The sequence below is a fragment of the Hypanus sabinus genome, chromosome 25 (assembly GCF_030144855.1).
Source record: "Hypanus sabinus isolate sHypSab1 chromosome 25, sHypSab1.hap1, whole genome shotgun sequence".
Taxonomy (NCBI): domain Eukaryota; kingdom Metazoa; phylum Chordata; class Chondrichthyes; order Myliobatiformes; family Dasyatidae; genus Hypanus; species Hypanus sabinus.
This window is the reverse complement of record NC_082730.1, coordinates 34,295,472-34,310,797: the sequence shown is the minus strand read 5'-3', so window position 1 is coordinate 34,310,797 and position 15,326 is coordinate 34,295,472. Positions and strand designations below refer to the sequence as shown.

The 15,326-nt window shown below is 39.2% G+C and overlaps 1 protein-coding gene across 4 annotated transcripts in view; it reads right to left on the bottom strand.

Annotated features, from left to right (window-relative positions):
* The window catches only part of inavab (innate immunity activator b), an 85,457-nt gene that overhangs the window by 53,811 nt on the left and 16,320 nt on the right, over positions 1 to 15,326 (bottom strand). For all 4 annotated transcript variants that reach the window (XM_059950434.1, XM_059950433.1, XM_059950432.1 and 1 more), the window contains one exon: positions 2,837 to 2,915. In XM_059950434.1, the coding sequence (XP_059806417.1) occupies positions 2,837 to 2,891 (55 nt within the window). In that variant the 5' untranslated portion in view covers positions 2,892 to 2,915. The remainder of the gene's footprint in view (positions 1 to 2,836; positions 2,916 to 15,326) is intronic.

Here is a 15,326-nt window from a genome sequence, read left to right as displayed (position 1 = left end):
AGCTTCTAGCTAAAGCAAAATGTCATTTTGTGCAGAGCAGGAGGAGTAATTCTGAATCTTGGCAGTTATTCCATCTTCAATCCACAATAATCACAAAGTTTGCAGCCTCTGCTCCAGTGTACTCTAACCTATCCAATTACCCCCTGCACTACGTGATACATTGTGGGCACAAAGAAGTCATTGTTGCTACTCTCCCTACTGGAGATAAATTAGACTTCACTACTCCAACTATTTACAGAAAAAAATGTTCTGTACTGATACCATAAATTGTTAGTTATGGAAACATGGAAACAATTCTAATTTTTTTTTACATCTCCAATCTAGAATGATATGCTCTCCTGCATGCCTTCATTGATAAGTACTTTGAAATTATAAAGTAGGCTCTTCATATCTGAATGTTTGAAATTCTGCAATCTTTTTTGATGAAACTGGGACCTTCATTGTGATAGAGATAATCTGAAAACTTCAAACCAAAGCTTTAAAAATAACTGTTGAATTGGATACAATGCGTTGGAACAACTGTTAAGAACCATTCTTGCTAAGGAATAGCTGCTTAATGAAACTTTTGAGTAGGTGCTAATTTATCCACTATGTTCAGCATTGTGGTATTATTCAAAGGAAAACAAGACCTCTGTGCTGACGCATTAACAGTACTAAATACATCAATCACAAGAGGAACTTTCTATAATGTTTACAGTTCCAACGTATAGAGTGAATAGCATTTTGACTAGGAGAACCAGAGGTCATATTTTAATGCATTAGCTTTGACTTCTCAACAATTTTCTTTCAGTAATATTACACTTCATTTGCAAGGGATCAGACGATACTGGGTGTAAACATCTCGGAGGATCTATTCTGGGCCCAACACATTGATGAGCTCATGAAGAAGGTACAGCATTGGCTCTACTTCGTTAGGAGATTGAGGAGATTTGACATGTCACCTGACCCTTGCAGATGTTCCCTGGAGAGCATTCAGACTAATCTGGTATGGAGGCTGTTGAGGATTGTAGATTCAACCAACTCCATCAAGGGCACGACCCTCCCCAACACTGAGGACATCTTCAAGAAGTGGCGCCTCAGAAAAGTGGCAGTCGTCATTAAGGACTCTCACCATTTGGGATGTTTCATTGCTTCCATCAGGGTGGATGTACAGGAGCCTGAAGACCCACACTCAATGATTCAGAAACGGCTTCTTCCCCTCCACCATCAAATATCTGAATGATGCATGAACCCATGAACATTACATTGTCACTTTTATTTTGCTCTATTTACCTCTGTATTTATTTTATAATTTACTGTAACTTTATGCACTGTACACCTACCATAAAAGAAGCAAAGCATTTCCCATCATATAAACCCGGTTCTGATTCTGATAGAATCCAGAAATCAGGTTTCCACCTTGCTTTAATATTTGTGGAATAAGTTTCACAATACCTAACCAAAACCATAGCCAAGTGGAATGTGCAGCACACTGCACTGAAAGTAAATGTTGTAAAATAGAAATTGCATATTTGCTATTGATAACAGCTATTGTTGTGTTGGTGTGTGGCTTAGTGGATAAGGTATCGGTCTAGTGATCTGAAGGTCACTGGTTCGAGCCTCAGCTGAGGCAGCGTGTTGTCTCCTTGAGCAAGACACTTAACAACACATTGCTGTGCGACGCCACCGGTGCCAAGCTGTTTGGGTCCTAGTGCCCTTCTCTTGGACAACATCGGTGGTGTGGAGAGGGGAAGGCTTGCAGCTGGGGCAACTGCCGGTCTCCCATACAACCCTGCCCAGGCCTGCACCCTGAAATCCATGGTCTCACGAGACTAACAGATGCCTATAACAGCTATTGAAATGCTTCGTTAACCTTGAATTCATATGATTAGCACTGTGTATACAATGCTGACCATTTGTATTCATTACAGATATGACTAGTTATGACATACCAACTTAATACATGAATAGCCAAAAATTCATAGACCTGAATCATATCTAGAATTAGCAACTCCAGCATTTTCTATAACCTTGTAATAATTGGTCTTCACAACAATTCTTCCTTCCTGGCAAATCTCAAGATTTCCTATCTGTGTTCCGCCATTCCTACTGATAATAAACTTCCATTGCACTAATTGTACCATCTAAAAATAAAAATGTGGTTGTTGAGCTCTGAATCAAACTCAAAGTAAAGCTGTTACATCCTTTCCATACGTTCACAGTAAGCAATAGTTTGACTTCCTATAGTGACTTATAACAAAAAGGAGCTGAAATTCACCAACTAAGTCTCAGACTATTTTGATGACTGCTAATAGATATTGGTAGAGACAGTGCAATATTATTTTTTAAAAATTCAATGTGATAAGTGACATTAGGAACACTAATGGTTTTACATAGACAATATCTATTTAAGTGCCAATTTCAGAATTGATGAAAATTGTATCAAAATTCCAATTAACACCAGAGAAAATTGACTTGGTTTGATAATCTTATGTGAAGAGAGGATAATGGAGTTATCAAGAATATTATTTGAGAGCAAAATTTATAATTAAATTTATGAAGAAGCAACTAATAATCAATGTTACAAACTTGAGGTATAGTAATATATACACATTGAAGTCCAAACTTCAAATTTAGCCCCACTTAAGTCAAACCAAGAATTCACAATGTATTGTATAATTTGCACATTCAGCACATAAAGTAAATGGATATGTGTTATCCCTCTCCTTCAAATTGCGTTCACATCTTAGACCATAAATTACATGGGGAAAAATAAAAATACCCAAAAGTACTCTAAAGAAATGAGTTGATCTGATCAAAATCGAATAATATTACAGATAAATTAAAAGCAATTTACCTGACTGAAGAATGACTCCACTATCAGAATCACTGACTTCATCTTTGCTTTCCATCTCCAATGGATTGTTTCTTTGGTCCTGCAATAATTAATGCCAGAAAGAATTTACTTTGTTATGTGTCAATTGTATACAAACTAAATTAAAACAGTTTTTACGTTCAAAGTTTTTTTTGGTATGAAACACACAATGATCGAACCATTCAAAAAATAATGTACAATTACATTTTTTCTTATTTATAATAATTTAAATCACCTCATGTTGATCTGATTATCGATCTCAGTAACAAATACTGTACCTACAAATTAGCAACCAGACAAACATTAGAGACCTCTCTCTTACTGGCGCCACAGCGCTTGCACCCAAACCAAGGGATTCTCAATATAGATGGCGAAAATAAGCAAATTAATTTTAAACTTTGAGGTAATGATTCCAAATGTACACTTGCAACTAGAAAGGGAATATGGCCTGATAACTGGTAAATGAAAACAAGTTGAGCAGCAATGCTTTCTTTCTATAATAAGTAGTTGCTTTGCCTATTTCTTCTTAGGTAATTATTGTTTATGCTTCACATTCGTATATACTAATTCACCAATTCCAGAGCAAAATTCTTATTTTATTTATTCAAAAAAATATTTTCATTAACTTTTTATCATCTTCACATCCTTTAACTAACAATGTAATTTGCACCTCATTTCTTGTCTGTTTACACCACATCTATTTATTCTCAGAGCTATGCATCTGCCTTCAGGCTGCCTTGTGCCAAAGCAGAGAAACATTTGAATTCCTAGAAATCTGCTATTTTCAGAAATTGTTCAGTATATTAATTATAAGCAAAAAACTTGCTGCCAGTGCATGTGATGGGTCAAAAATGACTTCAATGTACTACAGAATTTCCTTTTTTCATGATGCCTTTATGCCAAATAGATTTTTGCATTTAAATAACGTGCCTCTACTGCACCAATAGCAGAGTACAGCAAGCAAGAAACAAAAGAGATGGTGTGGGCAAAGCACTAGCAAAGAAGGATTTGAAGATAAGAGACTGATACGTGTGGAAAGGTACAGAGAGATTTTGGAGGGAAGAGAAACAATGATCTGTAATCATTGAATGGAGAATGTAGACCAGTAATTATAGGGAGAGAAAGCTTCCCAGACTGAGTGTAATGTACCATGGCCGGATAATTAGTAGGTACAGTTCTTGTTGTTGGTAGTAAATTATACTTAACTTCATCACTAACAACTTATTCCTGCAATCATCTCTTAAATGTTTGTAATTGTTATATTTGTAACCACTTGCATGCAATATTATTTTGATAACTATGCTATGACTCCAGTCTCATGCTAGTGGAGTTACCAATTCAAAAGACTTAACTACTGTAGTGAAGTGGACTGTAGAATTGTAATTCTATTAATAGCGCATAGTATCAATCTACCAAACAAGTGTAAATGCCCAACAGGTTCACTAATATGGATAGTGGAAGAAATGCTGTTATCCTTATCTGGTCTGGGTTTTTTATCCTAGCACTAGTTTCACACTTTCTTTATGAGCCTGCACTAATAAAAACATGTTGGGCCCATCATAAATCAAAGCCAAAAATGCTGCATAAACCACTTTAATATAATGGTGGGTATGAACATGAAGCAGTGACCAATTCAAGAGCTGAATCTATTCAATTAACAGCACCATAATGTCAGCAGATTTGTCCCACCATGAATAAATGTGTCCATTTGAAGTATCTGTGATAAATAATCTTTTTAATAAAATATGGCTGTAACCAAAATGTAAATCTACACGTCCGATTTTGCTTTTGCAACAAAGAATTCAGCATGATGTTAAATATTTAGCTTTGTCATACTTTAAGGTACATTTGTTTTGCTTTATCCAAGTAGAATGTTTCATTGTCAGCATTAATTTATAGAATTTGAATCGAATTGACTTTATTTCTTACATCCTTCACATACATGAGGAGTAATGTACTTTACGTTATGTCTCCGTCTAAATGTGCAATGTGTAATCATAGTAATATATAATAAATAGAATAGTCAATGCAATACAGAGTACACTCAAGTCAGCGTGAGTTCATCAGTCTTTTGGCCTACTGGAAGAAACCTTCCCAGAGCCTGTTGGTCCTGATTTCTATGCTGCGATACCGCTTCACGGATGGTAGCAGCTGGAATAGATTGTGGTTGGGATGGCTTGGGTCCCCAATGATCCTACGGGCCCTTTTTTACACATCTGTCCTTGTAAATGTCCTGAATCATGGGAAGTTCACATCTACAGATGTGCTGGGCTGTCCACGCCACTCTCTGCAGAGTCCAGCGATTATGGGAGTTACAGTTCCCACACAAGGCAGTGATGCAGCCAGTCAGCATGCTCTCTATTGTGCCCATTTAGGAAGTTCTTAGGATTTGGGGGCCCATACCAAACTTCCACAACTGTCTGAAGTGAATTTGCAAGTGGAGCAAAATTTGCTTTTGAAGAGCCAGACGAAGATGAAAAGATTAATTATAGGAGTTGTGTGACTTCCTATGGGCAATGCAATTGTATAATGAGTGAGAAGATAATGGTGAATGCTCAGTTGCCTGGTGTGAACTAAACACACAATAAAGTCATGGATTGAAGAGATTCAAATAATGAGTTTGCTTGTGACAATGACATGTGTCAAAAAATCAGAATCAGAATCGGAATCAGGTATATACCATCGGCATGTGACATGAAATTTGTTAACTTAGCAGCAGCAGTTCAATGCAATACATAATCTAGCAGAGAATAAAAAATAATAATTATAAATCAAATAAACATAATGAGAAACAAACAAGTAAATTGATTATGTATATTGAATAGATTTTTTTTAATGTGCAAAAACAGAAATACTGTATATTTAAAAAAGTGAGATAATGTCCAAAGCTTCAATATCCATTTAGGAATCAGATGGCAGAGGGGAAGACGCTGAATTGCTGAGTGTGTGTGTGTGCCTTCAGGCTCCTACCCGATGGTAACAGTGAGAAAAGGGCATGCCCTGGGTACTGGAGGTCCTTAATAATGGACGCTGCCTTTCTGAGTGTGGTAAACTATGTATACCTGTCTGGACACGCCCCTCTGCTGGCTGCTCCTGTGGCTCCTCCCACAGACCCCTGTATAAAGGCGATTGGAGGCACTGCTCCTCCCTCAGTCTCCAGGATGTTGTGTGGTGGTCTCTTGCTGCTAATCGTGGTCTCTTGCTGCTAATAAAAGCCTATCGTTCGCCTCCCGTCTCCAAGAGTTATTGATGGTGCATCACTGAGACAACGCTCCCTATAGATGTCCTAACTAAGTATAGTCACTGTCTTGCCTTCTTTATAACTACATCGATATGTTGGGACAGGTTAGATCCTCAGAGGTCTTGACACCCAGGAACTTGAAGCTGCTCACTCCCTCCACTTCTGATCCCTCTTTGAGGATTGGTATGGGTTCCTTTGTCTTACCTTTCCTGAAGTCCACAATCAGCTCTTGTGTCTTACTGACGTTGAGTGCCAGGTTGTTGCTGCGACACCACTCCACTGGTTGGCATACCTCACCCCTGTACACCTTCTCGTCACCATTTGAGATTCTACCAACAATCGTTGTATCGTCAGCAAATTTGTAGATGGTATTTGAGCTATGCCTAGCCACACAGTAATGAGTATACAGAGAGTAGAACAGTGGGCTCTACTCTCTGTAAATAACGCTTCTAAAATACAAATATTAGATTTCAGAACCTCATAGTCTTACAAATCTCCAGCAGCCAATTTACCTTGGCAAGATCAAGTAATCCCAATGAGTTGCTCTGTTTTAACACATTGTGTAGGTACAAGTACTGGGCATTCAATGCACTGAACACCTGATCTACTTTAATATAGAGCCATGGGATCGTTCATGTGCATTTGAGATAGTAGTTTGGGTTCTGCAATCACCCAGAGTATGATATCCTACAAAGCTTAGGGCAATATTGCCCTAAATGTAAGAAATGTAAGAAATATTGCATAGTTTAATTTGTAGATGATTTCTTTTTGGTACATTAAAACAAAATGGTAATACCTGATGCAGGTTATTGACTTGAATGTATAGAATTTTTATATTCACAGTAGTGCTAAACTGATGAGGATTTCCTGTGTTTTCTGATTTAGTTTAGGATGGTATTATTTCTCCATTGAATATCAGCTATAGAAGGTGTTCTTAATTATAACAAACATGAGGATCATAATGGAAGAATTTAATACTCTTGATTTCCGACAGTGTTGGGAAAGTAGATTCACCCACAGGTTTACATCCACATATACCTCAGAAAGCTGAACGGTAAATTCTTCTGCCATAGCAGCAATGAACCATTTTTCTTAAATTTGTAATTCTGATGCATGCAATTGTCAAATGATTTGGAGCAGGTCACTAATCAAGTAAGCAGTATATTTCCTATTTTTAGCAAAGAAAAGTGAAGAAAAAGCTGCAGGTGTTGAAGCTAAAGCTGAAATACTGGCTTGTCAACCATCACCTGTATAGATGTTCAACACCCTTTGGTAATAAGGATTCACTGGAAAATATGGACGATATAGAGCTTAGTCATGTAGAAAGTAGTATGACAGGGTCTTCAATACAATTCTAGCTGCTTATCCAAGTTGCACAAGAAGTTCCTGCCTTCTCCCCATATTCATTCATCTCTTTACCCATAAGAACTATTTCCAACTCCTTCTTAAAATATGTCTAACATTTTTAGTTCTCCTTAATACCTTCAAAAACCAAATCACCCTTAGCTTTCCAAATTACAAGAAACATAACTCTATAGTATATTAATTGTTGAACTATTATTCTGGTTGATCATTTTTTGGTGTAACTCTTCTTTCCAAAGGCATAGTGCCCAGAACTATTCCCTTTGTTCTACTGCACTCCTCAGTGCTCTAACACTCACTGTGTAAGACCTATCCTGGTTGGTCCTCACCTCACACTAGTCTGCTTTAAAATCCATCTGCTATTTTTCAGCCCATTTTTCCAACTGCTTCAGATCCCCTCAAGCTTTGATAGTCTTCCTTGCTGTCCATTACAACCCCAATGTGCTGATCCAGTTAACCACATTATCATCCAGATCATTGATATAGATGATAAACAACAATGGACCCAGCACCAATCTCTGCTACGCTCCACTAATCACTGGCCTCAAGTCAGAGAGGCAACCAATTACTTCCACTGTCTGGCTTCTTCCATGAAATCAAAGTCTAATCCAATTTATTACCTCATCCTGAATTGACTGAACCTTTTTGACCAACCTACCACATGGGACCTTGTCAAGTGCCTTGTTGAAGTCCATGTAGACAACATCCACTGCCTTGCCTTCAGCCACTTTCCTGGTAACTTCCTCTAAAAGCTCTATAAGTTTGGTTAGATATAACCTACCATGCACAAAGATATGCCGACTATCCCTCATCAGTCCTTGTCTATCCAAATACTCAAATCTAGTCCCTTGGAATACCTTCCAATAAATTTCCTACTGGCCTACAATTTCCTGGTTTATTTTTAGAAACTTTCTTAAATGACAGAACAACATTAGCTATCCTTTAATTCTCCGGTACCAGATCTGTTGCTCAGGATGGTTTAAGTTTCTCTGCTAAGGCCTCTGCAATTTCTGCACTTGTCTTCCATGGGTCCAAGGGGACGCCTTGTAAGGGGACTTGTCCACCCTAAGTTGCCTCAAGACAGCAAACACCTCCTCCTCTTTAATCTCTATAGGGTCCATGACCTTGCTGCTGCTTTGCCTCACTTCTAGAGACTCTTTGTCTGAATCCCAAGTAAAAACAGATGCAAAAAAAAAAAATCCATTTAAGATTTCCCCCATCTCTTTTGGCTCATCATTCTGATCTTCCAGAGGACCAATTTTGTCGTTTGCAATCCTTTTGCTCTTAACATACCTCATAAGATTTGCCTTCACCTTGGGTGCCAGAGCAACCTCATGCCTTTTTTTCCCTCTTAATTAAGGCCTCAATATCTCTTGAAAACCAAATTTCCTTGAACCTGTTATCCTTGGCTTTTATTCTGACAGGCACATACAAACCTTGTGCTCTCAAAATGTCACTTTTGAAGGCCTCCCACTTACCAAGTACACCTTTGCCAGAAAACAACCTATTTCAATCCACACTTCCCAAATCCTTTCTGATGCCATCAAAATGTGCCTTTCTCCAATTTAGAATCTCAACCTGAGGACCAGACCTATCCTTTTCCATAATTACCTTGAAACTAATGGCATTATTAACACTAGGTTCAATGTATTCAGCTACATAAACTTCTGAGATCTTCCTTGTGTCATTCCCTAATAGATCAAATTCTGCACACTCTCTTGTTGGGACTTCTATGTACTAATTAAGGAAACTTTCCTGAACACATTTGACAAGCTCTATCCGACCTGGTCCTTTTACAGTATTGGAGTCCCACTCAATAAGTGAAAAGTTAAAATCACCAACACAGCCTGATGTTTCTTGCAACAGACTGCAATCTCTCTACAAAGTTGTTCTAAATCCCGTGGACTATTGAGTAGTCTAAAATGTAGTCCTATTAACATGGTGATGACTCTCTTTTCCTCGGTTCCACCCATAATGTCTCACTAGACAAGTTTACCGGTCTGTCCTGACTGAGCACTGCCATGACATTTTCCCTGACTAGTAATGCTACCCACCCCCCCCCCATCCCACTCTAGAGTGTAATCCATCCCACTCTATCAAGTCTAAAACGGCAGAATCACGGAGTATTGAGCTGCTAGTCCTGTCCCTTCTGCAACCAAGCCTGACTAATGACCACATATCAGAATTCTCTGTGTTGATCCATGCCCTGAGTTCATCTGTGTTTCCTACAATACTTCTTGCATTGAAATAAGCAACTCAGAACGTTACTCCCACCATGCTCAACCTCTTGATTCCTGACTTTGTCTGAGGTCTTAATATCTGTCCCCACAACCATTCCACTATCTGTTCTGGCGCTCTGGTTCCCATCTCTCCGCAACTCTAGTTTAAAGCCCCACCCTCATGCAGCACTAGCAAACCTTCCCATGAGGGTATTAGACACCTTCAAAACATCTCTTCTGTACAGGTCCCACCTTCCCTGGAAGAGAACTCAATGATCCTAAAATGATGCCCTCTCTCCTACACCAACTCCTTAGCTACTTCTTAAACTGTGTGATCTTCCCATGTCTGGCCTCACTAGTACATGGCATGGGTAGCAATTCTGATATCACAACCCTGCGGGTCTTGTCTTTTAACGTAGCATCTAACTCCCTGAGCTCATTTTGCAGGACCTCATCCCTCTTCCTTCCTATGGTACCTGCATGGACCATGACCTCTGGCTACTCACTCTGCCACTTAAGAATGCTAAGGAACTGATACAAGATATCACAGACCCTGGCACCCAGGAGACAACACACTATCTTGGAGTCTTATTCTCATCCACAGAATCTACTCTCTGTTTCCTTAACTAATAAATCCCCTATCACCACAGCTTGCCTGTTCTCCCCATTTCCCTTCTGAATCACAGAGCCTTGACTCCTGTGACTTTCCTCTGATAGGTCATTCCTCCATTTTAGGCCCAGATTGCAGTGATCTACAATACTGCTGAAAAGTAGAGACATAGAGTGCCAATAAAGAGTATTCACCCTTCCCACCACCCCGGGAAGTTTTCATAAGACCATAAGACATAGGAGCAGAATTAAGCTATTGACCCCATCAAGTCCGCTCTGCCATTCCAACATGGCTTATCCCGGAGTAGGCTTGATGGGCTGAATGACCCAATTCTGCTCCTATGTCTTATGGTCTTATGATCTCATGTTTTATTGTTTTACAACATTGAATCACGGCAGATTTAATTTGGCTTTTTTGACACTGATCAGCGGAAAAAGACTCTTTTGTGTCAAAGTGAAAACAGATCTCTACAAAGTGAGCTAAATTAATTGCAAATATAAAACACAAAGTAAAACACTTAACTATCACCCCCTTTAATATGACGCACCAAATCATCACTGGTGCAGTCAATTGGTTTTAGAAGTCACATAATTAATTAAATGGAGATCACCTGTGTGCAGTCAAGGTATTTTAATTGACTGTAGTAAATGTATACCTGTATCTGGAAAGTTCAATGGCTGGTGAGTCAGTATTCTGGCAAAAACTACACCATGAAGACAAAAGAACACTCCAAGCAATTCCACAAAAAGGTTATTGAATAGCACAAGTCTGAAGATGGATACAAGAACACTTCCAAGTCACTGAATATCCCTTGGAGTATAGTTAAGTCAATCATCAAGAAATGAAAAGAATATGGCTCAACTGTAACTCTGCCTAGAGCAGGCCATCCTCAAAAACTGAGTGACTGTACAAGAAGGGGACTAGTGAGGGAGGCCACCAAGAGACCTGTGACAGCTCTGGAGGAGTTACAAGCTTCAGTGGCTGAGATGGGAGAGACTGTGCATACAACAACTGTTGCCCGGGTGCTTCACCAGTCACAGCTTTATGGGAGAGTGGCAAAGAGAGAGCCACTGTTAAAATAAACTCACATATAATCTCAGCTAGAGTTTACCAGAAGGCATATGGGAGAATCGGAGGTCAGCTGAACAAGATTTCTATGGTCTGATGAAACCAAAACTGGGTTTTTTGGCCATCAGACTAAACACTGTTTGGTGTAAGCCGAACAACACTGTACATAATCAAAAACACACCATCCCTACCATGAAGCACGGTGGTGGCTGCATTATGCTGTGGGGATGCTTCACTGCAGCAGATCCTGGAAGGCTTGTGAAGATGTAGGGTAAAATAAGTGCAGCAAAATACAAAGAAATCCTGGAAAAAAACCTGATGCAGTCTGTAAGACAACTGTGACTTGGAAGAAGATGTATTTTCCAGCAAGACAATGACCCCAAGCATAAAGCCAAAGCTACACTGAAATGGTTTAAAAACAAGGTTAATCTCCTGGAATGGCCAAGTCAGAATCCAGACCTCAATCCAATTGAAAATTTGTATCTAGACTTGAAACAAGCTGTTTGCTCATAATCCCCATGTAATCTGACAGAATTTAAGCAGTTTTGTAAAGAAGAGTGGGGAAAAATTGCAGTGCCCAGATGTGCAAAACTGATAGAGATCTATCCACGTAGTCTCCCACATGCTTTCTGGCAAACTCTAGCCAGAAGTACATCTACTAAATATTTGTGCAATCAATTATTGTCTTATATTTGTAATTAATTTAGAACACTTTGCAGAGATCTCTTTCACTTTGACACAAAAGAGTCTTTCTCTGTTGATCAGTGCCAAAAAAGCCAAACTAAATCCATTGTGGTTCAATGCTGTAAAATAATAAAACGTGTAAACTTCCATGGGGGTGGGTGAATACTTTTTATAAAAACTGTATATATAACTAAGGTGCCTAAGAATTTTGCACAGTACTGTAGTGATTTTACGTATTGCACTGTGCTGCTGCCACAAAAAAAGAAATCCTATGACATATGTGAGTGATGATTAAGCTGATTCTGATATGGGTCTTTATTGCGGACTGAAGGGGGTCCACAACAAAAATTTCACAATGTGGAAGGGGGCCAGGAGAGGTGAATCATGGTTGGGAAAAGGGGAAGGAGAGGAGACGAAGTGGGAATCACCAGAGAGACATCCTGTGATAATTCATAAACCCAATGTTTGGAATCAAATAACCTTGCCTGGTGTCTCAGGGGTGGATGTGTCTGCACCCATGTCACCCCTCTGCCTCTGCAACCTGTCCCACACCCTTCCCTCTGCCCTCCACCCTCACCACTCCCAACATCTTTTGCTCCAGCCAGATTTACAATCTCGCTGTCCGCTTCACGTTGACAATTATAGGTAATATAGTACTGTGCAAAAGTCTTAGACACATATATAGCTAGGGCACCTGAGACTTTTGCACAGTACAGTATCTTCATATCATTTTCTTTAACTCTGTCACAACATTTTGAGTCATTTTATTAAAATTAGATTAGCAGATAAATGCAGGTTTTTGTGAACTTATCACATTTAAACTTTATAATTGATTTTTGACAAAATAAACATTTTCATAATAAAATACTATTTACAAGAATAAACCATTCAATGCCTTTTCACACTTTACGGTCATAGTCAATGCTTTCCTTTCTGTTCTACTGCATTCCAATGCATAGGTAGTACTGCTACCACTCCTGTGGCCCTCTGGAGTGGTATAATACTACAATAATTGAGTCGCCTCCTCCCCTACCCGGCCCCTCCCTCTCCAGTAGGAGAAGATACCAATCCACAAAGATCAATGTTCCTCAGATGTCACATCAGAACTCACTTATCACCGCAGGGCTCACAAAATTACAAAACCACCTTAAGCATATAGGGAGCTAATTTGTGATTTCACTGCTAACTATCCTCCCACTTCACTTAATCTCCCTGCACAGCCCACACTAAGCACACCATTGCCCGCCAAAGGAAAGCACACACCCATGTTGAAGTTTAAACACTTATAAATTTTAATGAGGCTTCTGACATATGGCTGACACAAATGTTATTCCTGGTGAGTTATCACCTTTTATGTGCTGCCTTAGAAACAGCGAAAGGGTTGGTCACGGCGAGAGTCTTGGTGACAGGAAGTAAACGGGTTGTGGTGACACTGCCTTGCTGCAGGAGCACTTTGCTCTCAGCAAGACAAAAGCTCACAGAGAAGTCTGCTCCTTTTGCAGACTGAGCCCATACGAGAAACTGCCTATCTGAACTTGTGGGAAACAGTAAACATTAGGTGGCAGACACATAGCCAACACACATACTTTCATGGTAAGAATTTATCAATAGTTAGCCATAAAAAGTGCAAATGTTTGCTAGGTGGCGTGTGTTTAGTTTGTTTATGGTCTTTGCAAAAAATACTAATCAACAGATTTAGCAACATTCATTATCGCTGAAAGTGTGAGACACCAACCCAAACCTCACCAGTCCTGTCTGGCACTTCACAGCTGCTAAACTGTTCTACCCTCACTTTTTAAAAAACAACAGAATACAATGATAGAACATTACCTTTCAAACATTTCAGTGGTAGCAGCTTAAACTATTCATCTGTGATTACCCCATGAACATTCCAGTGTTCCTAAGTACAATTCTAACAGTATTTACTCAATCACTTTGAATCATTGTTTAGTCAGTGACAGGACATAATTCAATAGGAAATATCACACAGATACTTGGCTTGATTGAGTAATTTAGTCCAGTTTTTTTTTAGAATCAGTCCATTAAAACACATTATTAGACACAAGAGGTACTGCAGATGCTGGAAATCTAGAGCAATACACACAAAGTGCTGGAGGAGTTCAGCAGGTCAGGCAGCATTTATGGATGGAATGAACAGTCAACGTTTTAGGCCAAGACCCTTCATCAGGACTCGTTATTAGAATTGTGTAATTTTTGCCACTATAAGAGGCACAAAATATCGGCAGAAATAATGAAGAACCCAAATATTTCCATTTGATATTTCAAGTTGCAGTCCTGTGCTATGCTGTGCTGTTTCTGTATCGAAAGACAACTGGAGAAAAAAGTAACATAATTTCTTCTTAAAAATTTATTACAATCTCTAGTTCATTGAGATGGTCAGATCACACTTGGAGTATTCTGAGTAGTTTTGGGCGCCGAATCTAAGAAAAGACATGCTGGCATTGGAGAAGGTCCAGAGGAGGTTCACGAGAATGAAAGGGTTTACATATGAAGAGCGTCTGATAATTCTGGGCCTGTACTCAGTGGAGTTTAGAAGAATGAGGAGGGGTTGGTTTCATTGAAACCTACTGAATATTTAAAGACCTAGATAGAGTGGATGTGGAGAAGATGTGTTCCCTGTAGCTGGGGAGTCTAGGACCAGGTGGCATCACTCAGAATAAAAAGACATTCCCTCAGAACAGAGCTGAGGAGAAATTGCTCCAGAGGGTGGTGAATTTGTGGAATTCACTGACACAGACTGTTGTGGAGGTCAAGTCACTGGGTATCTTTAAATTGCAGTTGATAGTTTCTTGATTAATAAGAGTGTCAAAGGTTCCAGGGAGAGGTAAGAAAATGGTGTTCAGAGGGACAATAAATCAGCCATGATGGAATGGTAGAGCAGATTTGATGGGCCAAATGGTCTAATTCTGCTCCTATGCCTTATGGTCTAATAAGTCAGGTATTAATTAAATTAAAAAATTATGTTCTTTGGCTTTTCTCTGAGGATGATGGCTTGTGGCAATTTATAGTTTGTGGACCGTGAAAGCCATTGAGTAACGCAGCCAGGAGGGTCGATACTTTTTGTGATTAAGGATACTTACAGTAAATGCAGTCAGGTTAATTAGTACCAGGATTTTATGAATCAAGTGTGCTTCTGTTTAAAACATGAACATCTCCAGCGCAAATCCAATGGCATGATTGTCAAATTCCCATGCAGGGAAACTGCTCAATTGAAATTCAACCGATTAGCTCAAAAATACTGAAAGCAGGCCATTCTTAAATCCAGTC